A 26,619-nucleotide genomic window follows, 5' to 3' on the forward strand; every position below is an offset into this window, starting at 1 on the left:
GTCTGTCTGTCTCTGTCTATCTGTCTGTCTGTCTATCTATCTATCTATCTGTTCATTCGTCTATCTATCTATCTATCTATCTATCTGTTTGTCTGTCTATCATTTTATCTATCTATCTATCTATCTATCTATCTATCTATCTATCTATCTATCTATCTATCGTCTGTCTGTCTATCTATCTATCTGTTAATTCGTCTATCTATCTATCTATCTGTTTGTCTGTCTATCATTTTATCTGTCTATCTATCTATCTATCCATTTGTCTGTTTATCATTTTATCTATCTATCTATCTATCTATCTATCTATCTATCTATCTATCTATCTATCTGTTTGTCTGTCTATCATTTTATCTGTCTATCTATCTATCTATCCATTTGTCTGTTTATCCTTTTATCTATCTATCTATCTATCTATCTATTCGTTCATCTATCTATCTATCTATCTGTTAATTCGTCTATCTATCTATCTATCTGTTTGTCTGTCTATCATTTTATCTGTCTATCTATCTATCTATCCATTTGTCTGTTTATCATTTTATCTATCTATCTATCTATCTATCTATCTATCTATCTATCTATCTATCTATCCGTTTATCTATCTATCTATCTATCTATCTATCTATCTGTTCATTTGTCTATCTATCTATCCGTTCATTTGTCTATCTATCTATCTATCTATCTATCTATCTATCTATCTATCTATCTATCTATCTATCTATCTATCTATCTATCTATCCGTTCATCTATCTATCTATCATTTTGTTGTTCTATCTATGTATCTATGTAGACTAACATAACTAATACACACTATATTATTTAAATTATTAGGTAGTCTGTATATATCACTTAAACTTTATTGAGAAACGTTTAGAAACATTCTGTATATTTGTTGTTCTATCTATGTATCTATGTAGACTAACATAACTAATACACACTATATTATTTAAATTATTAGGTAGTCTGTATAAATCACTTAAACTTTATTGAGAAACGTTTAGAAACATTCTGTATATTTTAGGTTAAGGTTTGTTCAAATCACAAGAGCAGTATTTTGATTCATAAGAACATCATGGCTGTCTCTGATGGACAGATGTGAAGACAAAACAGATTCATCTGCTTCAGCAAATCATATATGGAGAGGTGAACGCTCAAATGACGGACAATACGATATAGCGCAGCATTTGATGAGGACTCTCCCTCTTCTCTGACCCATATTTACAGCTCTTTTGTCTGATTGTCTCCTGTTTCTGTATCGAGCATCATTTCGGCTCTTTCCCACCAGCCTCCTCCCGGTGTCACGCGCTCCGTGGGGGATCAATACGGATCGATCGCCTGGGAAGGGGCCCTGATTACTGGACCACGTGCGCAAGAGAAAACAGAGGAAAATCGATCATTGCAGCTTTTATGGCAACAGCAGAGCGCAGACAGAAAGAAGAAAGACGCGCATTCTGCCTGGCGCATTAGACGCACTTTAACATTCAACCAGCAGAGATATGATCAAAACACTGAGCAGCCTACATTTACTATACAGTCCTACCGAGAGTATTTCCTGCTTTTTTTATTTATACGTTCATGATAATGGCCTAACATTTGATTATCTGGTTGCACTCAAATTGTGGTCGTAAAAATTTAAAATAGGCTATAATTTCTACTATTTTGAACCTGAATGTTTTCAGAATCACAATTCAGGAGACATTCTGCAAGAAAAATAAGCTAATATGATTTAAATTGACATTATTTACTCAATATTTAGCCACATAGGCCTGTTCATTTAGCAAATACATAGGCCCATATGATAATATATGAATAGGCTACAAGAAGCACTAAACAAAGTAGTGCCGCAAGAATAATAAAATGCCAGAGCAAGTGTACGTGCAAAACAGTACGGAAATGAGTCTGCAATTAAATATGCGTTCATTCAGTCGCTTGCATTCAATTTAACGTCGCGTCGCCACGTGCGTGTGGGAGAGACGCTCGAGCCAATAATGTTTGATGTCAGCCGCCATTTTTAATAGTACAGATGGGATTTCTGGCTGAAGGGAAAACAGAAGACTGCAGCGGGCGAGTAGACAACTTTCCTTTACTTACATATAGCCAAAACACTGGGGAAATGGCCAACACTCTCAAGCATGGAACATTAGCGAATGAACGCAATGCAATGCATGAATGTGGGCAAATAATAATTACCAGAAACAACAGGTTCAGACCACAAAATGCTGATCTATATGCCTCGAAAAGAGACATGCTTACTGTAGCAGTCTTTTAATAGTATATCTGTTAAGATGAAAGGAATTAAGCTGAAACCGATTGGGGAAATTCTTTATTTTAGACACCAGAGAACGATGCATTTCATCTCTGCAAGCCAAACAACCGGACCAAATAACGTTTCTCTACGATTAACCTTATCAAAGCGAATCTGGTTGCATAGCCTAAATAATATCCGTAAATGCAAAGGAATGACCTCTCATCCAGGTCCAAATGAGTTACAGTATAAACTCTTTTATTGTCGTTTATTGTGACAACAGCATTCAGTTGCTTCATTTTTAACCCCTTTTCTTACAAATTAATGGTCTAGGACCTTTCCATGAAGCATGTATTTAATATATAGGTCACACAGCAGCGCTTGATAACTCGGCATCTCCATCTCAATAATAATACAGTGTGCAGCCCCTTAATACAGCCATAATTTGCTGAACATTTTTGGTTTTTAACAGTTTTACTGTTATTCCATTTTAATGCCGGTTGCAATAAATCAGACTCAGAGCCATTTTAAAATATTTTCATACACTAAAATATGGTAGACCGCACATTGAGGGTTGTCTGTGACATCAAGACTACATAAACCCACATTGCTAAAATAAGAAAATTATACATATTGACTGTAGCTCATGTGAAGGAAGCCGCGTAATCACAGAAAAGACATTCAATACTGGAAATGCGTGTGATGTTTGCAGATGACATTTTAATGGGCAGCGTCTGTTTAGTTTTGTAATCCAATGGTAAGCGCTGATATTGATATCTCATCACTCAGATGGATGAGTATAAACTGCTGCAGTTTGTCCTTTTTTATATATTTGCTATGTTCTTCTGAGTTCATATGGCAGTTTTTTTGAAAGAATATGAGAGTTGTCTAAATCCATATTCATTCATTCATTCATCTAACTAATCTATTCATCACAATCTTGTATTATTTTGCTTAACCCTTTAACTAAAAACACTACAAAATTCTTCTTCTAAACAAGCTTTCTAGTGAGTATAATAACATGTTCTTGCTTTAATGCTTTAAATTGTGAGGATGCTTCTTGTGTTCAACAGACTAATGCAAAAAGGTGGTTTGCTTCTGTAATGAAACAGGTTGGAGATTGGATTATAATTGTTTCAGAAAATGATCCATTATACCTTTTAATGTGTAGGCATTTTTAAAATGCTACCAAAGCAATGGTGCCAGATTAGGATTAGATGTTCTTTATTACAATACACTTTAGTCATACAATTAGACGTCAGCGCCATATTTAATTTTTGACATGAATGAAAACGAGGCTGGAATAGAAATAAACAGTGCGTTCAATGGATAGGCCTACCGAATGTTTTCCAGAAAAAAACAAAACTCCATAAAACAGTTTTGAAAATCACGTGATTTCAGACCTCTTTACAGTGCGAGCCATGACTGTACGTCTATCCCTCACAGCCTCGTTTTCATCCACGTTAAATTCAAGATGGAGTCTACGTCTCATGAAAATGCACATCAATACCACGATTTTTGTGTATTTTGCGTGCTTCTGACTTTGGCGTGCATACGATACGCACGTGTTTGACGTGCATATGATACGCACTTTGTTGGCGTGCATATATGATACTCATTTAGGCATACATATAGGCTAATATGCACCTACCCCAAACCCCTAAACCTAACCATTGCATATAATATGCACGCCAAAGTCAATTTCTGCGTATAAATAGTACGCCAAATAAAATAAATAATCGTGCCATTAAAACGCACATTCATTAGATTGGATTATACGTTGTAACAACCATTTGTGCAAAATAAATCCTTTTGTAAAGTTTCCGTAGCCATTACAGTTATTGCACATATGTGAGCATGCTGTCTGCTGAGGTGGGTGTGGTCTGTGTGCGTGTGGGCGTGGCGGAGAGAGCGGGGGGCGGGATCGATAACTAACCGCACCAGGCCGCTAACAGCTCGGCTCGGGATCGATGGCTTGAGCGGGGCGGTTCTGTTTTTGGGTGCGGTGAAACGAACCCTCTCCCGCGCGGGCCGGGCTACTGCTGGCGAGAAACAGTCATGTCAATCAAAGCCTAGTCAACACAAACCAGATCAACAATACACACCCATTACATGCTGCTGCGGTTCTAATCATATTTAATCAATGCGTCTCATTTCTGCTGCTTAAAATATCAATGCAACATTTTTTTTTCTTGGCCAAACAATGCTAGTGGATTTTTTGTAAATCATAATACGGAACCAAGTTTCCTCTAGTGAATTGTTCACTGGCTTAAATTCTGAATTTAATAATAATTGTAAATGTACTTTACTTCATCCCGTAGGAAAGTTTACTCTGGCTTTAAGACGCAGTTTCTTTTTTATTTTAGCTTTAATGTGCTGAAAGAATGTAAAAGTAAAATTCTTATCACATTCATATTAAAATACATTATGTCCATTACATTAAAACATCTTTATAAAATCTCACACAGACTAGAAGGCCCTTCATAACCATTCTGATTATAATTAGATCAGATAATATGAACTATATCAGCGAGCGGGTTTGGTTTTTCAGGCAGTTGTTGTCTAGTATAAGTGAGGTTTTCTCTTTGTCCAGGTCAGGGTGAGTTCGTCTTTGTCTTGTGGCTTTCCTAACTGGCCTCCAAAATCAATTTCTCAGTGGACAAACATCTGACAGACCAGATCCATCCCCAGCAGCTCAATTAAACGCCATTCATAGACAGTTTGATTGATCCGAAAGCCAAGAAGTCATTGCAAGAGCAAACCATCACTTGCAGATCTTAAATTAACCCTGTGCTTTATGTATGCGTGTTATTCTCGAGTGTGTTTTGGTCGCTAACATTTCACACACACACACACACACACATCTAAACGATTACATAGACTGTTTTATATCAAACTAAACATGCATTTTAGAGTATAAAAGCATTATTTGCATCATGTTTATCATGTTTTTAAGTGTGCATTTGTCGGATTTAATTTGCATTTGAGGTCAACTGTATTCCCCAACTGTAAATAAGTATGTACAGACAAGGTTTGCATTGCTAGTTTTCTATTGCATATTATATATCTGTACTCATCCTTGATTTTGTGACGGTAAAAGAAAAATGAGATGCATAGATATGCAGATGCATGCACCCAGGATAAATGGTGTTAGTTTGTGTGAACACAATGCAAGCGCATCTTCAACCTTCAGATCTCACTTGTATTTGCTGACAGGCACAAATGATAATCAGTGGAGCATCTCGCAGCAGCAGCATCAGCATCAGTTTTTTCTTTCTCTTCTCAAATCCATCGTGCCTTTGCTCACCTCAGTGTTAATGTCTGCGTGAGTATTCATGGCACGTTTTACTTTGCTTACCAAGAACTGAGTCTGTTACGCAGCTCCACGTCTCCCTCCCTCCCGCTTATCAATTATTAAAGCCTCGATCGATCATTTCAGCAACTCGCCTTCTCACAAAGTCAAAGCTCTCAATCAATGGCCGTCTGCTTTCATGTCAGACATCATCTGCTTCATGTTTTGAGATCTCGTGCTCCTCTAAAACACGCTAACCGTCATTTCCACACTTTTGAGGAGAGAGATTGGAAAAGAACAATACTATTTTGTTTTGGATTCTTTTGAAGTGTGTGTGTGAGCTTCGGTCAATGTGATGTGAATATAAAACAGCCTACAAAACTGGTTTGTAAGTTACTGATTATACACTGATAAAATGACAGTTTTGAGTATTTATTTAATCATTTGTTGCATCATAATCATATGGGAATATATTTGGGGTGTTTTATTTATATCAAGTGCTCTTATAAGGACTTTTTATTTCATTATTTAATAAAACCACCCCAAATATATTCACTTATGTGTCCATGGACCACAAAACCAGTCTTAAGTGTCAATTTTTCCAAACAAAAAAAGCTGAATAAATAAGCTTTCCATTGATGTATGGTTTGTTAGGATCGGACAATATTTGGCCGAGATACAACTATTTGAAAATCTGGAATCTGAGGGTGCAAAAAAATCTAAATATTGAGAAAATCATCTTTAAAGTTGTTCAAATGAAGTTCTTAGCAATGCATATTACTAATTAAAAATTAAGTTTTGATATATTTACGGTAGGAAATTTACAAAATATCTTCATGGAACATGATCTTTACTTAATATCCTAATGATTTTTGGCATATAAGAAAAATCTATAATTTTGACCCATACAATGTATTGTTGGCTATTGCTACAAATATCCCCCAGCGACTTAACACTGCTTTTGTGCTGCAGGGTCACATATAATAATCAAATTTATTTAACAATATTTGAATATATTTGGGGTGTTTTTATTAAATTTTATTTAATCATAGTAGTTAATATTTTTGTGGCGTTTTTTTTAATCAAATGCTCTTGTGATAAAAATTGTTTAATTTTATTTAATCATATGTGAATATTTGGATGGTTTTAATGATCAAATACTCGAATACTGTTTGGAAGACCAAACAAAGTAGTTTCTCTTTCACAACAAAACACACAGCGACTCCACAACATGACGGCAGCAGCAATACTACAGCGAGAATTAAAGTTACGCCAAATAGTGCACCAAATAGTGCATGAATATAGTAATAAATCTGTACTACCATCTCATTCCATATACACTATCACAGTACTGTACTGTGAGGAAAATTAAATAATATTGTGTTGAGTCCAATATTTTTTAAGCATATTTTGATGGATGATGATAGTCTGAACTCCTCTAGGACTAAGATTTTTAATGAAGTGAGACCAGATTTAGTTTGAATTTATCAGAATATAGTTATTTATTTATATATTTTTTTATTTTGATTAACAATACAGTTTAAAACCTTTTATTTGTTGTTTATATATATCTATCAACGCACAGAAGCGACTTCTGGTAAGACGCAGGGGGAGTTAGGCCCGGAGGCAACCCACAGTGCCCAGAGCCTCCTAGTGTCGCCAACACCGGCTGCCAGCAGCTCACTTGACACCATAACCCAAGAAACCGCATCGCTCAACAACCCACAGGGCCTCCAACACCGGCAAGCTGCAGTCATAACAACGGGCTGTGCCCCTTTGGTCCAGCCGAGGAGGCCCAAATCTTCTAAGAGAGCTGAGTGGCAACAATTTGCTGAAGATGTAAGCCAGGTCCTGGGAGTAACAGCTAAGGGGGATGTGGACCACCGATTGAGAACAAAGACCACCCTCATAGTGAACATTGCAGCTGAGCGATTTGGAACTGAGGCATCCAAGCCTGCTCTATCGGCATATGCTCCAAGCCACAGAGCAAGGAAAATCCAGTGCCTCAGGGAAGAACTCAGGCTGCTAAAGAGGCAATACAAGTCAGCTGGGGAAGCCGAGAGAGCCGGCCTAGCGGACCTGAGAGCAATCCTAAGGAAACAACTCTTGACCTTACGGAGGGCAGAGTTTCACAGGAGGAGGTGGAAGGAGAGAGCCAGGAAGAGGGAAGCATTCTTGGCCAATCCATTCAAGTTGACCAAGCAGCTCCTTGGCCAAAAGAGGGCTGGCCGCCTCACCTGCTCCAAGGATGCTATAAATGGCCACTTCAAAGCCACTTATAGTGACCCCATTAGAGAACAACCGCTGGGTCCATGTGATGCGCTGATAACACCACCAGAGCCTTCACCAGACTTCGACCTGAAGGAGCCCCGCCTAAGGGAAGTGGTGAGGAGAGCAAGATCGAGCTCAGCACCAGGCCCAAGTGGAGTGCCCTACAAGAGTAAGTGTGCATTCACTATTTTACAGATGTTACTTTCATTTGATTTAGTTACTTTGTGGTAAAATATGTTTGCTATGTGGTAATTGTGTTCTTTGTTTCGATAAATTAGTACTAGTATCAGTGAACATCATAATAATGTTAATAATGTAGTTTGTGTAAACAGCATGCTTGCTTTTTTATTTCAGATGTGAGAATAACAGTGCAAAAGAACCTGTTGCAAAGAGAGCCAAAGCAAATAAGCAGCCCACTTGGTCATGGAAACCAGAGACTGACGTTGACATGTTCCACAGGCTCTGAGATTCCTGCCCCGCACAAGAGCCTGGACCACAGCTAAGACCATGTGATGCACACACTCCCAAAATGATGTGATAGTTATATATATTCTAAATAAACTACAAACAAAAAAATAGATACATTTCTTTTTCTTCATTATTTCTTGTAGCAATTCCCTCTCAGTCACACACCTGAGAGCTCATTATGCAGCTCATTATGCAGCTCATTATGCAGCTCATTATGCAGCTCATTATGCAGCTCATTATGCAGCTCATTATGCAGCTCATTATGCAGCTCATTATGCAGCTCATTATGCAGGCCTTTGTCTTCTCAGGTGTGAATCACTCATTATACATGACCATTCACGCCCCCTCGCATATTCCTTTTCTACACAAAAAGTGTCTTAGAAAATTTAAATCAATATATTGTTTTCTGTGAGTGAGTAAACAAGATGATTTTCACATCATTCTGATGCAAAAATTCTAGACTTCAAGATCTGTTCTCAATAGTCCTGTGAACAAATGTTCTGTATGTGTTTTATGGCCTTATTTCAGTGACTTTAAAATTTTAGTTTTTCACTAAGCACGCATAAACGTTGTTTTCTCAAAAACACAATCACATACATACATGCTGCTCACATATTATTGTAGCCCAGTTTGTGCTGATTATGGTGCTACTAAACTTAGTCATTAAAATGTTTATTAGCAACTGAAAAAAGCACAAATGTCAGGACATGTCAGGACATGTCAAAACTTCTCCAGGGCCCAAAACACCCTCAGACCCCAGAGGGTTAAAGACCATAAACCATAAAATCGGTTGTCTTAATCTCATGTTTTTGTGTTTATGTTCTTTCAATTATTATGTTTTATTTGTGTTTATTCTACTAAAACAATATCTCTGGATGCCTTATCCTGGAATGGGGTAAGTTGTACGACTTTTAGTCTCTCTTGCTGTGTAGCCAATTTCTGCAAAGAGGTCCTCGCTGTCCATTTCTGCACAAATATCCTCAGAATAAAAGTATGAATGAAAACAGATGTTTCATCATCAAGGCAGAATGAGATGCTTGACAGCGGAATCGACGACACAACGCACAGAAGCGACTTCTGGTAAGACGCAGGGGGAGTTAGGCCCGGAGGCAACCCACAGTGCCCAGAGCCTCCTAGTGTCGTCAACACCGGCTGCCAGCAGCTCACTTGACACCATAACCCAAGAAACCGCATCGCTCAACAACCCACAGGGCCTCCAACACCGGCAAGCTGCAGTCATAACAACGGGCTGTGCCCCTTTGGTCCAGCCGAGGAGGCCCAAATCTTCTAAGAGAGCTGAGTGGCAACAATTTGCTGAAGATGTAAGCCAGGTCCTGGGAGTAACAGCTAAGGGGGATGTGGACCACCGATTGAGAACAAAGACCACCCTCATAGTGAACATTGCAGCTGAGCGATTTGGAACTGAGGCATCCAAGCCTGCTCTATCGGCATATGCTCCAAGCCACAGAGCAAGGAAAATCCAGTGCCTCAGGGAAGAACTCAGGCTGCTAAAGAGGCAATACAAGTCAGCTGGGGAAGCCGAGAGAGCCGGCCTAGCGGACCTGAGAGCAATCCTAAGGAAACAACTCTTGACCTTACGGAGGGCAGAGTTTCACAGGAGGAGGTGGAAGGAGAGAGCCAGGAAGAGGGAAGCATTCTTGGCCAATCCATTCAAGTTGACCAAGCAGCTCCTTGGCCAAAAGAGGGCTGGCCGCCTCACCTGCTCCAAGGATGCTATAAATGGCCACTTCAAAGCCACTTATAGTGACCCCATTAGAGAACAACCGCTGGGTCCATGTGATGCGCTGATAACACCACCAGAGCCTTCATCAGACTTCGACCTGAAGGACCCTAAGGGAAGTGGAGGAAGTGGTGAGGAGAGCAAGATCGAGCTCAGCACCAGGCCCAAGTGGAGTGCCCTACAAGGTGTATAAGAACTGCCCAAAGCTACTACATCGGCTTTGGAGGGTCCTGAAGATGATCTGGAGGAGAGGGAAGATCGCCCAGCCATGGAGGTATGCTGAGGGAGTGTGTATACCAAAAGAGGAGAAGTCTGAGAATATCGACCAGTTTCGGGTTATCTCCTTGCTCAGTGTGGAGAGCAAAATCTTCTTTAGCGTCGTGGCTAAGAGGCTCTCCAACTTCCTGTTGAGCAATAAGTACATCGACACGTCTGTGCAAAAGGGAGGTATACCAGGAGTTCCAGGTTGTCTGGAACACACGGGCGTGGTAACCCAGCTCATTAGGGAAGCGAGAGAAGGTAGAGGGGGCCTGGCAGTACTGTTGCTGGACCTCACCAACGCCTATGGCTCAATACCCCACATGCTGGTGAAGGTCGCACTGGAGATACCAGGAGTTCCAGGTTGTCTGGAACACACGGGTGTGGTAACCCAGCTCATTAGGGAAGCGAGAGAAGGTAGAGGGGTCCTGGCAGTACTGTGGCTGGACCTCACCAACGCCTATGGCTCAATACCCCACATGCTGGTGAAGGTCGCACTGGAGAAACACCATGTACCGCAGAAGGTGAAATATCTCATCCTGGACTATTACAGCAAGTTCAGCTTGAGAGTTACTACTGGCCACTCCCTGAGCAAGGCCTATGGTACGTTGGGCATAACAGTTGTTAACCGAAGAAGAGCCATAGGTAACAATGTGGAGGCAGCAGAAAAAGCTTCCAGATGGCTCTGGTTGAAGAGGGGAGAGCAGTGGGGGCAGTAGAATGCCACTTGGACACAGGCCGGGGTCTGACCAGCCTCAGTCGGGTCGCCAGGACGAGGGTATCTGTTGTAAGACCCGAAACACCCAGTGACTCCTGGAAACCACACTGATGATGTGTCCAAGGTCGTGCATCAGAAGATGTTTTCTGTGAACTAATGCATCTCAGTATCAAGAAACATGTGTAAAAATTGTACCTTTAGGTGTACAACTGCTTGTCCCTTGGGACAACTTAAGAGGTGTATATTAGTACCTTAGAGTAGTAATATGAGCCTTTGAAGGGGTAAATATATGTCTTTTTGAGGGTACTGCCCTAGTGACAAGCTATAAATTTTGTTCTTCTGAGAGTACACATCCTCCATTGTCTTAACTCTGAATGTGTCCGTGTGTATGTACTACATTTGTTGAAGGATTTACTTTCAGACTTTTAAAAAAGTGCATTCTTGAAACTATGCATGTGTGTAATAATTTAATTCTGGACATACAGTACATCCAGCCCAACAACAGCAATCACATCGCTCATGCACATTCCAAGTACTGCTTTTCACATACTAAATAGTAGGAAAGTGGGCATATTCAGATTTTATGAGTGAGTCACAGTACCCAACAGATTCATTTGACAACGCTTATTCATACAGGACACTGAAACACTGTGTTGCTCTGAGACATGCAACAGTTGATCCTACTTTGGCTTTTTTGGTACTATTTTTGTTGACAGAGCAACAACAACAACAACAACAACAACATAAAAGACAAAGTAACTGGTAATATTATGTCTAAAATTATATAAGTTGCTAAATCTTAACTTCTTATTTATTGAACTGATGCATAAAAGCAATATGAGGCTTGCAATTGTGCTGTTGTTCAGAATATCAGCACAGTGATTACCTGCTGTTGAATAACTGCATACAATGCTTAAAATGAACTAAACTAGAAATTTTGTATTTTGTTCAAAATTTTGTATGATACATGTTTAAATTAACAGATGATAATACATCTAAAAATTAAAAAAAATTTTTTGGGTATTTTCGACATTTGTTTTGTTTTTTAATAGTTTTGGTCATAGTTTCAGCAAAATAGATTAAAATGAATAATAATGACATGACAAAACACTGCTGTTCCTCAGATTAGACCTTAGTCGAGTAAAGTAATTCAACAGCTGTTGAAATTTTACAGTCTGCTTAGTAATTCTGCCTTGAAGGCAGGATGTCAGCCAGAGCCTTTAATCACACTGCCAGTATGCATTTGAGTAAAGGTTTTATTTGGGAAATGTGGCTAGACTCTCTGTACTGTCTGCTGGAGAGTAGATGTGCTCAGCTAAGCCTCTGGACCCAGGATCAAAGCAATGTCTTTGGAAACAAGCTTTCTTATCTATTCTCCCTCTCTACAACAGTTTCTCTTGCTTTCTTTCTCTTCCCTCTCCCTATCTTTCCTCTGCAGCTCTGGAGTACCACAACCTTAACACATCTGTAGCAACCAGGCCATTTTGGATAATAACAGGTAATCGCCTCACTAATGTTGTTCATTACTAGCCATATGAGGTAAAGAGCTTGATTTAGAGGGAACATTTGTTTCTCTTCTGTTTGCTCTGTTGACATTTCTGACACCCGCCCACATCTTTTGTTATGGATGACTGATATTTCCACAGTTCCTTCATTATGAAAGATGATTTTCACTCCCATCCCTGTTTTATGCGATTTTAAAATCAGAATTGGTTTTGTGATTTTTACTTCATGTCTGTTTACTTTAAGATCATCTATAGTATATGCTTATACTTCACAAATAAAGAATTCTCTAATAAACAATAATTGAAGATGTTTTGTTTTGTTGTGATATATTACACACATTTTTGTCATGCATGACAAATACTTAAGCAATTTACTCCAGTTGATTTGTATAATGACAAGCTGTTGTTCTATGCCAAGATTAGATAATTTAACTTTCTTTCTGTTCTTTATAAACACATCAAACACATCAATCTTCTGAACCACCTCAGTATAATTGAACCAATTATACACCCCACATGCTGGTGAAGGTCGCACTGGAGAAACGCCATGTACCGCAGAAGGTGAAAGATCTCATCCTGGACTATTACAACAAGTTCAGCTTGAGAGTTACTACTGGCCAGCTAACATCTGAATGGCACCAGCTGGAGGTGGGGATAATCACTGGCTGCACCATCTCAGTGACCTATTTGTGCTGGCGATGAATATGCTGGTCAAGGCAGCTGAAACAGAGTGCAGAGGTCCCCTCAGTAAGTCTGGAGTAAGGCAACCGCCTATAAGAGCCTTCATGGACGACCTCCACAGATCCCGTCAGTCACTGAGAGTTCGGTGAAGAGCCTTGGTAAGGTCTTCAACTGTAGAGTGATAGAGACTCCATCAAGGCAGCCGGTGCTGACCTGGAGGGATGGTTGAGAACAGTTGATAAGTCTGGGCTCCCTGGAAGATTCAAGGCCTGGGTCTACCAGCATGGAATCCTCCCAAGAATCCTCTGGCCTCTGCTTATCTATGAGGTCCCCATGACTGTGGTAGAAGGTTTTGAGCAAAAGGTGAGCAGCTATCTGCGTAGATGACTGGGTCTACCGCGTAGCCTAAGTAACATCGGGCTATATGGGAAAACCAACAAGCTCAGTCAGGGAGGAGTTCATCGTTGCACGGGAACATCTGCAGTACTCTGGATCCAGAGATGCCAAAGTGTCCGGCGCAGGGATTGTTGTGAGGACAGGGAGGAAGTGGAGGACAGCCGAGGCAGTCCAGTAAGCAGAGACTCGGCTGAACCACAAGGCCATCCTTGGAACAGTGCCGGAGCCTAAGAGCAACCCGATATGACTCTGCCGGCGGAAAGGAGAGGCAGAGGCTGGTACAGGAGGAGGTGCGAGCTTCGGTCGAGGAAGAGCGAACCAGCAGAGCAGTGGCCATGCGGCAGCAGGGCGCCTGGATGAAGTGGGAGCAGGCGATGGAGCGGAGTATCACTTGGAAGGACATCTGGAAGTGGAACCCCCAGAGAATCAAGTTCTTGATTCAGGGGGTCTATGATGTCCTCCCATGTCCATTCAGCCTGTGCACATGGGGCAAAATAGAAACACCTGCATGCCCCCTTTGTTCCAAAGTAGGGACATTAGAACACATCCTGAGCAGCTGGTCCAAGGTGCTGGGTGAGGGCCGGTATCGATGGAGGCACAACCAGGTCCTCAAATCCATCGCTGAGGCAATCAGTAAGGGGATCTAGGACAGCCGACACACCCAGGTTGCAGCCAAGGCTATTCACTTCATCAAGGAAGGACAAAGGCCAGAGAAAGCATTGAAAAACTGCTCAGGAGGTTTGCTCTCCACAGCCCGGGACTGGGTAATGACAGTTGACCTGGAAAGGCAGCTGAAAATTCCAACATACATCACCCAGTCCAAATTGAGACCTGACATCATCTTGGTCTCTGAGGCCACAAAACAACTGATCTTGTTGGAGCTGACAGTGCCCTGGGAGGAGAGAATGGAGGAGGCTCAAGAGAGAAAGAGGGAGAAATACCAAGAACTGGTGGAGGATTGTCGGAGGAACGAATGGAAGACCAGGTGTATGCCAGTAGAGGTAGGCAGCAGGGGGTTTGCCAGTCACTCCCTGAGCAAGGCCTACGGTACGTTGGGCATAACAGGTGTTAACCGAAGAAGATCCATAGGTAACAATGTGGAGGCAGCAGAAAAAGCTTCCAGATGGCTCTGGTTGAAGAGGGGAGAGCAGTGGGGGCAGTAGAATGCCACTTGGACACAGGCCGGGGTCTGATCAGCCTCGGTCGGGTCGCCAGGACGAGGGTGTCTGTTGTAAGACCCGAAACACCCAGTGACTCCTGGAAACCACACTGATGATGTGTCCAAGGTCGTGCATCAGAAGATGTTTTCTGTGAACTGTAAACTGTTGATGATTAGGAGGCCAAAAATGATAAAATATTATGATTTTTTTTTTACTCGAATGGAAGTTCACATTACTTTGATTACTTTTAAGGTAAACTGAATAATATTATGTGAAAGGTTGATGATTAGGAGGCCTTTTCCACATGCTTGTTTAATTTAATTTGAATAATCCATTTAATACTAAGAAATATTATCATTTGTAGACTCAAATGGAATAAGTTCATAGTGTAAATATTACTGTATCATAAGGAAATGTAATAATGTTATGTAAAATATTGAAGTTAGGATGCCTTTTTAACATGCACGTTTACTTCAAATGAGGGAATACTATATATATATATATATATATATATATATAAAACTGTAAAATGTTTTTATACAATGATAAACCTAGAGATAATTCACCAAGTTCATTATTTTTACTTTTATTTATGAAAATGATAATGAAAAAGTCAATCAGTGTCTTATTGGAATTAATGTGAGAAATGAGCGGCGCGATATAACAGGTCATGAGTTCTTCTGCATTGCTGTGATTTGCTGCTTAGTGCGATAATATGTGTGCAACCGGTTTTAAAAAACAGCTTAATATAAAATATGACAGAATTGGTATTGTGTATTTAATTAGAACTGTAACCTCAATTTAAAATAGACTAAAAGATGCAGATTTTGCTGTGCCCATGCAGTAGATATTCACACATATAATGGATGCACAGTGAGGTGTGTGAAGCTCAGAGATGAAACTTTGAACATTTAGATCACAGATATATCAGGGTCCTCTGGCATGCAGCTCACGTCTGTCGGCGGTGAATTTCTGCTGCTGTGACGATTCTAATCCAATAGCGGCGTGGCAGTCATAATGGATGGAGGGTCATTTTTTTGTGATGTGTTGCAGAGAAAGAGAGAACGGATGGAGAGAAGAGGGGGATGGTGGGCTGTTATTGATCTAACATACGTGAACGAGAGAGACGCACATCTGCTGATGTTCACAGTTCAGTCCAGACATCAGGAGAGACGTTCATGTTTCAGACTTGGAAAATCGAGCATTTCTCACAATAGCACAGGGTTTTTATTGGCTGGTTAATGTGGTCATGTGTTGCTATGCAAAATTCACCAACCATTGGTTTGGGATCAGAATTGAATACTAATATTGATGGTTGAACAATACAGGTTTTTCACAGACTGAATCTCAAAATGGCCAAATACGGGTCATTATTTTCACCGTAGGCTTACTATTTTTGCAATATATATAGTATGAGTACTAGTATGCAAATCTTGGCAAAATGTGTAGTATGCAACAGCATGCTAAATAGAGTACTGTATCCCAAAATGCTATGCGCTTGACTCATTTTTGTTTATTTTGATTTAGATTTTTTTTATATTTTCTGTTTTCACTTTAAATTTACTTAAAGTTTTAGTAATTGTATTTTTTTAACCAGTCTGTATAGTTTTTATAAATTATGTATTTATCAGTTTCAGGGCTATTATTGATAACTAAAACTGAAATTAAATTAAACCAAAAAAAAATCTTTACTTGAAATAAAAGATGTTAACTGAAATAAAATTTTAAAAATACAATATATATAAAAAATGCAGCTAGTTAATAGTTTCACTTCATGTACTATTATAACTAAAAGTTAAATAAAAGAATTAATAAAAACTTTGTAGACAAAAAAAAAAACTACTAAAAATGACAAAAACGCACAACAAAAAAACTAAAATTACATTGAAAATGAAAAAAAAAAAAAGCTAAAAACTGGTTCAAAATATTAATAAAAACTATAATAGAATTGTAAAGATGCTAAAAGATTTTATTTTAGTTATCTTCGTATTTTAAGTTAAAATAAACCCATTTTGTTTCAAAATCTATTTTTTTTTATTATTATTGTTTTAGTTAACAATGATAACTCTGCATGGCTCAGCTCAACCTTCCTTTTCTAGTTTGATAAATAAACCGGAAAATATACTGCGCATGTAAATGTAAAATGACCTGCAGATTTTAACATCATCTTGGCTCTTCCTTTTTGATTTTACTAATTTATAACTCATAACTGAATGCCATTAAGTTCAATGTAGAGAGGCAAAGTGACAAAATATGGGATACCATCTGAAGTATTTGCACTTGTGTACTATTTTGCATCCTAGTGTACAGTAAGGTGTGTAGTATACTAGTATTCTGTTCTCATCGTCAGTCCTCATCAGCTTTGAGCGTTTACGATCTGCTTTAAACACAACAGACGTGCTGCTTTTGCTTTATAAGTGCCAGCAGAATAATGACATTAATGTTTCTACATTTATGAGAGACTGCTGTGATCATTTATAACTCATAACTGAATGCCATTAAGTTCAATGTAGAGAGGCAAAGTGACAAAATATGGGATACCATCTGAAGTATTTGCACTTGCGTACTATTTTGCATCCTAGTGTACAGTAAGGTGTGTAGTATACTAGTATTCTGTTCTCATCGTCAGTCCTCATCAGCTTTGAGCGTTTACGATCTGCTTTAAACACAACAGACGTGCTGCTTTTGCTTTATAAGTGCCAGCAGAATAATGACATTAATGTTTCTACATTTATGAGAGACTGCTGTGATTTTTCCGAGACGTTTGCTGTTGTACTTCTGCTAATGCTCTGTCACTTATATGGATCGTTTCTTGTGCTGTAGAAATCAGCGCTTACAGTAGCATTTGTGATTTAGAGAAGTGCGTGCTTATATTGTTGTTAATCATCTGAAAGAATCAATCAAATTCTTTACTAAAAGTCAAATGATGAAACCATTAAAGTGCAGAAATCTAATGTAAATGTAGAATCATATTGTCTTAAATACTGTAAACAATTAGTTGTTTAGTTGTTTACATTAGTTTTTGTAAATCCCTTACTCAAAGAAAATGTATTTCCTTATATATTAAAGATCATTAGGTTATTTATATGAAAATATACAGAATAATATATTGTTTAATATATTTCAATGTATTGAATACACAAGAAATGCTGAAAAAGTTGACAATATATTTACTTGCATACTATTTATATAATATATATATAAAGTTACATTAATAAACATGGACTAACATGCACTAAGTTACAAATAATTTTTAAAAAATCAAACATTGTTAACATTAGTTAATGCACTGTGAACTAGCATGAAATATAATTGCTCAAACAAATATATTGCTCATTGTTAGTTAATGCATTAATTTATGTAAACAAATGAGAACTTATTGTAAAGTGTTCCTGATAGTCATAATGTATAACAGACACGTTGCACTGCACTTTAAATTGTCATAACCAGACTCATAATGCATGGTAATATTTAATTATTTAGAACTTTAAAAAGCACGCTGAAAGAAATTCTGTGCAGAAACAGTTTTCTACCAGAAACTGCTAGTAAATTTCACAAATAATTAGAAAGAAACAGTAATGCATTGTAGTAAACAATGCAACTTTATTAAATAAAAGTAATGCATTGAATGAAACATGACATTTTGAAAGAGAATTACTGTATTTTCTTGTAAAACACTCCAATAATCTTTGTTTTATTTACAATTTTGAAAAATCATTTTTTTACAGTGTAATGCATGAATAATGTAACAAAATTGGGCGTTAAAGAGTAAAATCACTGAAAGGATTTTTAGGTTGATCTCTGTGTGCTCTAGATATATATATAGTTACATTAATAAACATGGACTAACATGCACTAATTTACAAATAATACTGTGATAACACTGTGAACTAGCATGAAATATAATTGCTCAAACAAATATATTGCTCATTGTTAGTTAATGCATTAATTTATGTAAACAAATGAGAACTTATTGTAAAGTGTTCCTGATAGTCATAATGTTGTATAATGCACACGTTGCACTGCACTTTAAATTGTCATAACCAGACTCATAATGCATGGTAATATTTAATTATTTAGAACTTTAAAAAGCACGCTGAAAGAAATTCTGTGCAGAAACAGTTTTCTACCAGAAACTGCTAGTAAATTTCACAAATAATTAGAAAGAAACAGTAATGCATTGTAGTAAACAATGCAACTTTATTAAATAAAAGTAATGCATTGAATGAAACATGACATTTTGAAAGAGAATTACTGTATTTTCTTGTAAAACACTCCAATAATCTTTGTTTTATTTACAATTTTGAAAAATCATTTTTTTACAGTGTAATGCATGAATAATGTAACAAAATTGGGCGTTAAAGAGTAAAATCACTGAAAGGATTTTTAGGTTGATCTCTGTGTGCTCTAAACTATAGGAAAATGCATTCTTTTATGCAATTGTATCATCTTATGCTTTCTTTAGGAACAGTGAAAACCACTCTCTGTTCCCATTTCAGTTTATGTAAAATGCATGTAAAGATTTAATAAAATCATTAGTGAACACATTCTATCATAATGCATTATATAAATGTATTCATGATGACTTAAAGTACACATAAAAATATAGTTGTACATAATTGTAAAAAAAAAAACTTTAAAATACATGTGTAATGCAATTTTGTCATATTATTCATGCACTACACTGTAAAAAAGGATCTTTCAAAATTGTAAATAAAACAAAGATTATTGGAGTGTTTTACAAGAAAATACAGTAATTCTTTTTCAAAATGTCATGTTTCATTCAATGCATTACTTTTATTTAATAAAGTTGCATTGTTTACTACAATGCATTACAGTTTCTTTCTAATTATTTGTGAAATTTACTAACAATTTCTGGTAGAAAACTGTTTCTGCACGGACTTTCGGTGTGCTTTTTAAAGTTCTAAATAATTAAGCATTATAATGCATTGAGTCTGGTTTTGAAAATGTAAAGTGCAGTGCAACGTGTGCATTATACATTATAACTATCAGGAACACTTTACAATAAGTTCTCATTTGTTTACATAAATTAATGCATTAACTAACAATGAGCAATATATTTGTTTGAGCAATTATATTTCATGCTAGTTCACAGTGTTATCACAGTATTATTTGTAAATTAGTGCATGTTAGTCCATGTTTATTAATGTAACTATATATATATCAATATATCAATATATATATTCTCAATTGATGTTTTCACAGCACAAGATGGATTTACCGAAGCCTCCAGAGCATCAATATCTCTGCACTTGTAAAGTGTTTGCAGAACATAAAATACTTAAACAGACCTCGGCTGTTTATGGTTTTGTTTATAAGGAAGACAATTCATTTTTGGCCTCTAATATTCTCAATTTTATTTTTTTTATGGAGCAGAAACACTAAAAATGTACGTTTTACAAGAAAATACTATTTTAGGCCTTCAACTTCAAAATTTTGCGTTTAGTTCAATGTGTTGCTTGAGTTTTTTTGTAACTATTTGTGAAATTTACTTGCAATTTCTGAATAAAAACTTTATTTACTGTGTGTGTGTGTGTGTGTGTGTGTGTGTGTGTGTGTGTGTGTGTGTGTGTGTGTGTGTGTGTGTGAATGAAAGCCAGTGAAGTGGTCTGTCATAGCAGCGCGTGTCAAAAAGGCTGACGACTTGCTCTGGTCTCTGGCCGTTTCAGACCGCAGACCTCAACAGACTGAACATAATACAACACACAAACACACAGATATCTGACCTGAAACCACTTTCTAGCCTTGCAGAAACCAGCTGCTCGTTTCAAAGCATGTGTCCTGAGGAAAATGTTATTGCAGCTTTATTCCTGAAATTCAATGACGTTTCCAGTTATGTTTCAACTAGAATCATTAAATAGACTCAGAGTGAGTCACTAGTTATCATCCAGGTATAAAATAAATGAGAAATGTTTGAGTTCATGTTGAGATCTCTGACTTTTGATTGCTGACATTATTGCACTCTCCTCTAAAACAAAATGATTGTAATTTTAACGGTAAAGGACTGTTAATTGATTAATGGTAAGTTCCTTTATATGGTGAAAAACTGTAATAGATCTAATGGGACATTACATGTCATTTTACAGTAAACTATAGTTTTGGAAGTGAAAAAATACATATATAATTTACAGTGAAAACCCATAAATTGACATTCCCAGGATCCTCTGTGTGACTCTTCACATTTGATGGGTTTTCACTGAAATAATTATCAGTTATGTAGGGTTTTATGTTGTGAAATTAATGTTTATTGCATTATTTTATTGTTTTGTGTTTGTGTGTATGGCACTGCGCACCTGTTTATTTCAGCTTGTGGAAAAGTTGTGATGAACTTTAATTTGTTGTGACTTTTTCTTTACCATTTGTGTTCTTAAGGTGGTTTTCATTTATTATAAAGGTAAAAAAAAGATTTTAGGTATGTTATATGCATAATGTATAATACGTCTGGTTTTGATTTGAGCACTTTTATATTATTTAGTCATTTTAATTTATATTTAAATGTTATTTATTTGTTTAACATTATTTCACTATTTAAGTACATTTCAAGGTTTTTTTTGTTTACTGCAAATTTAATTTCAGTCTGTAGAACTTAAAATGTTGTTACTGTATTTTTATGATTCTGGCAATTAAAGCTTTTTTTCTTTTCCTCTTTTTTGATCTATTTAGGGATTTTTTACAGTTTGCAGTCAGAGGAGAAACGTGAGATTACAGGCCATTTTCTATCATTGATATATTAAAGAAAGACTGTGTGGTTTTTATTTCTTATGCATGTAGGTGTTCAGGAAGTATAATTTTGTGAAAAGATGAGTAAGAGATGACTAACATGCCTCTGATGCTGATCTGAATGCTGTGTTATAGTCAGAATAACCTCAGAGAGCGAGAGAAGGATGTCTTAGTTGTGCTGAGCAGCAATTAATCACAGTTGCCAAGTGATCCATTAGACATTCAAATGCACACAGATTGGACATGTGTCCAGGCGCAGGTCACTAATGCTGCCCTCTCTAACCACACGCGTCTCATGGGCCTCAGTCCACACAACCCCCAAAAGCTGAACGGAGAATACCTATTGATTAGGATACTAATAAATGTAGAATATCAATATGATGAATAGATGTGGTGGAGTATTTCACAGCTCTAATGCTACCACACTTTTGCTTTTATTAAGCACTTTACTCCAACATACTTGCTGTTTTTTGCAAGTATTGAAAGTTTTTCAATTTATTGCTGATATCTCTGCATGTAATCACACTTTTTTTTCATGCAATTTAATTAAATTTGTGTGCACACTACCATTTTTAAAAAATGTAATCTCGGTAACCACTTTACTTTCATGCATTTTTATGATGATCTTGCCGAGATCATGCACCTGTCAAAATATCGTTACTGTCAAATGGCCTAAAAATGTAAATAAATAATATATATCTAAAATATTTGAGATGCATAATATTTTTATATTTATATTTCTAATTTATTTTTTATTGGCTTTTATTTGGGTCAGAAAGAAACAATAACATGAATATAGTAATATAAGATAACTAATATAATTTATAATTTTTTATAGTGCTGTCAAACGATTAATCACGATTAATCGCGTCCTAAATAAAATGTTTTTGTGTATATTTATTATGTGTATATATAAATAAACACACAAACAGTATATATATTGAAAATATTTAATATGTATATTTTTATTCATATAATTTATATTATATATAAATATATTTAATATATAAACATGACATATTTTTCTTAAATATATACATGCATGTGTGTGTATTTATATATGCATAATAAATATACACAGTACACATGCTATGTGAACAAAATCTTTTATTTTGGATGCGATTAATCGCGATTAATCGCATCCAAAATAAAAGATTTTGTTCACATAGCATGTGTACTGTGTATATTTATTAGGTGTATATATAAATAAACACACAAACAGTATATATATTGAAAATATTTAATATGTATATTTTTATTCATATAATTTATATTATATATAAATATATTTAATATATAAACATGACATATTTTTCTTAAATATATACATGCATGTGTGTGTATTTATATATGCATAATAAATATACACAGTACACATGCTATGTGAACAAAATCTTTTATTTTGGATGCGATTAATCGCGATTAATCGTTTGAATATCGTTTATATTATAAAACATAGAAAATAGGTTAAAGTAGGCATAAATATTGTGTATATATAGGTTTAAAAGGTTCAAATGTAGTTTATATATAGATTTATAAAATAGGTTAAAGTATATATAAAACGTGTTACACCAATTACAGTAATTTCTAGGTAGATTTAGACTTAAAAAGGTAACCTGAAATGTATAACATTTATGTTAACTGGTTTTATTCAACCCAAAAATATTATTTAACCAACTTATAAACATTAATTTATACCAGTGCAACTATTCTTATGTGTAAAATTGCAGGTTAGCCTTAGGTTTTCAGTAAACGTTGCTTTTTGCACGTTATACTTTGTCTGGAACGTTTTAATCAACGCGTCTTTTTAATCAATGAGCTCATTTGCCTACTCAGTGAGTGCATAAGATCCAATGTCCCCATCAGACGCATGCAAATGCAGCCGCGTCACGCGTGCGTGGAAACGGACGCGTAATCAGCGCGTTAAAACAAAGCGCGCTTATCCGCCTCTCAGGTCCGAATCGAGCATTGATCTGCGCTCCGTTTTGCTGGGAAACTGCGCTATCGATCAGCTGGAGGTCTCGCTCCGCCGCTTTCTGAGCCCCGGTGAGAGTCGAGGGGCATCAAATGGACCCCGAGGACGAGGGACACCCAGGAAAAACCACACAAATGTGAGCATTTGCGAGAAATCCCGCGAGCGGCGATCTCCATCTGTTGTCGCTCCATCCCTTATCAGCCTCTGACAGCAAATCGTTCTGTAATGTTTGATGCTCATCCAGTCCGGAACACTCTTTAAAGCCAAGGCGTCTCTCTTAAGAAATATGGCTCTAAAGCGCACCAGACGAGGGTTCTTTGGCCTGTGTTAAAATCAGAGGCCCTTTTACTGTTAAATGGCATTTTTTAGGTTCCATTTCGAAAGTGTAACGAACCTTAAACTCCAACAACTCAAAGAAATACTGGCAGGTACTGAATGATTATCAATTGAACTATAAATAAAAATTTAAAACAAATTAAGGAACTCTCTATAACGGCCCTTTGTCGAAAAGACATTATTATAATGCCAAACTGTCGTCTTGAAATGGCTTGAGCACATTTGCTTGTGTGTTTGCCCTCATGAAGATGTGATGTAATGTGTATTTGTGCCTCAGAGGGTCCTCTGAAACCTGTTCTGAATAGCAGCAGATGAGGTCTTGTGTTAAATGATATATTTAGGTTTCCATAAAAGACCCTGTTTGGAAAACCAAAGCTTCTAAATTGAACTAAAGAAACTTTGAAAAAAGGTGTTTTGCTAGATAGTAATATTTTTGGAACAGAACTGCCATATGCTGTAATTCTAGTTCGGGCTTTTTCTACATAGTTTATCTTTTTGTTATGCACTCTTGGTCTTTATATCCATGGAACCTTTCCAGTTTCTTTAGATTATTAAGATATTCCTAACACTAATGACATGTGGTTCATTTAAGAACAGTTCACTGAAAGGATCTTAAGGAACCCAAATTGGTTCTTCTATGGCGTTGATGTGAAAACCCTCCTTTTGAAGCCTTTATTTTTAAGAGTGATCGTGGAAAAGGTTCTTTAGATTATTAAAACGTTCTTTGCACTGTAAGAAGAACATTCTTTTGAGAACGGTTCTCTGAAAGGCTTCAAAAAGTTTCGCTTCTGTCAAACCCCGCTTTTGGAAGCTTTATTATAAAGCATATAAAAATAGGTTAAAGTAAGCATAAACATATTGTTTTAAAAAGGCTCAAATATAGTTTATATATAGATTTATTAAATAGATTAAAGTATATTTAAAACGGGCTACACCAATTACAGTAATTTCCAGATCTAGACTTAAAATGGTAACTGGTTTTATTCAAGTCAAAAATATTATTTAACCAACCTATATACATTAATTTACACCAATAAAACAATGTTATGTGTTAAATCAGGTAGAAATTGCTTTAAGGTAACAATTGCAGGTTACCATTTTTACAGTGCCGTTTCTTAAGACAACTCCACATTATTAGTAAACGTTGCTATCGTATTTGCACGTTATAGTTTGTTTGGAACGTTTAAACAACGCGTCCTTTTAATCAATGAGCTCATCTGCCTACACGATAAGCGCGTAAAATCCAACGTCCCCATCAGACGCATGCATTCTAAGAGTGTAAAATGTGTATTTTTGACTGTTTTTCCAGATTAAATTTCCTAAATCCTGTCCATGTGAAGGTGATGATGACTTACCTGCAAGCCTCAACGCGGACATCCTCTGAAACTCTGGTTCCTGTAACCATTTCCACATGCGTCTGAAAGTCTCGCGGCCGGACTTGAGTTTACTCCAGGGCTTCGGGTTGCGCAGCAGATCCGACAGAGTTCCCTGCGACCGACACAAGATCCTCTGCGCGAAGATGGCTTGAGGTATGCTGTATCGCTTGAGCTCGGCCGTGATCCTCTGCGCCACCTCCTTGGTGTTGATCTCCTCCACCTGCCCCGATCCGCCGCTCTGTGCGCCGCCGCCGTGCCGCTCTCTGTCCGCCAGCATGGATCCGTTCGCCTGCGAGTGCAGGTGGCTGTGTGGGTGCATCCCGTTGAGATTAGAGATCATGCCGTGCCCGTGGCCGCCTAAACTCCGCGCGAGATGCTCCTCGCTCCGGGAAAGCATCGCCGCGTGGGACTCAAAGCCGCTTGGAGGGAGCATCTTGTCGTTGGGGAGATGCGCACTTGGCCCGTAGGCAGACAACGCTTGTTGGGAGTTGTGCAGAGAACCGAGGCCGTTGGAGAGCGGGGATAACGGCTGGCCCATGCCTGACATCTCTTTGGGATAGTGGCTGTATAAGTTGCCCATGGACGCCAGGCCGCGGTCGTCGCGCATGAGCGTGAAACTCCCGCTGACGTTGCCGGTGGAGAGGCGCTGGTGCGCGGCGTGGTGGTGATGCGAATGCGGATGCGCGTGGTGGAACTTATCTGAGACTGTAGATATAGGTGGCAGGTGCTGAAGCGGCGTGAGGGTGGTGTAAGTATTGGACAAACTCATGCCCGACTCGCACATGGTCATAGCGGGATGCAGGTGGCCCGACAGCGCGGGGTCGCTCCGGTACTCACCGGCGCCCTCCAGGATCGAAGCCATGCTGGACACCATCGCCGAGCGCCCGTGGGTAACCAAGCTCCGGTGGGAAGCCGACGAGGGTCTGCCGTGCGAGGAATTCATCAGGTCCCCCACTTGCGCGTGCGACGCGACGCCGTGCATGTTTTCCATCGTGAGTTCCATCGTGAGAGCCGCGCAAAAAGACCTTATTTTCCCCGAAACGATTTCAAAACCAATCCATCGATTTCAAAGCTAGTCAGTCCAACATGACGCGCTGAAGCTTTTGTCCTGGTAAAATCGCCGCGGAGCGTTCGGTGCGCGTCTGGCTCGCTCTCTGCACAACAGCACTTCTACCGAGAGGCGGGACTCGCGTCTGTCTTTGAACGAGAGCGCGTCTGTGTGTGTGTGTGTGTGTGTGTGTGAGAGAGAGAGAGAGACGTGCGCTGGCCGTGGTGCTGAAGTCTCGCTTGTTCTACCATCATTATTGTAAGCGTGAGTTCGCTTTCTCCTAGTCTAGAAAGAAAACAACAATGTGAACAAATATCTGCCACAATTATAGCATACACTGAAAAAAACTTTCATTCATCCAATTAAAAAAATTTAGGGTAATGATTCACATCTATATTTTTTTAATTGAGC

General features: G+C 38.0%; 1 protein-coding gene across 1 annotated transcript in view; it reads right to left on the minus strand.

Annotated features, from left to right (window-relative positions):
* LOC107552684 (one cut domain family member 2-like) overlaps positions 1-26,163 on the minus strand; it is a 38,900-nt gene extending 12,737 nt beyond the window's left edge. The window contains exon 1 of the mRNA XM_016234628.1: positions 25,140-26,163. Within this exon, the coding sequence (XP_016090114.1) occupies positions 25,140-26,163 (1,024 nt within the window). The remainder of the gene's footprint in view (positions 1-25,139) is intronic.
* Positions 26,164-26,619: the final 456 nt, after the last annotated feature.

This window comes from Sinocyclocheilus grahami, unplaced genomic scaffold (assembly GCF_001515645.1).
Source record: "Sinocyclocheilus grahami isolate Dianchi unplaced genomic scaffold, SAMN03320097.WGS_v1.1 scaffold456.1, whole genome shotgun sequence".
NCBI lineage: Eukaryota > Metazoa > Chordata > Actinopteri > Cypriniformes > Cyprinidae > Sinocyclocheilus > Sinocyclocheilus grahami.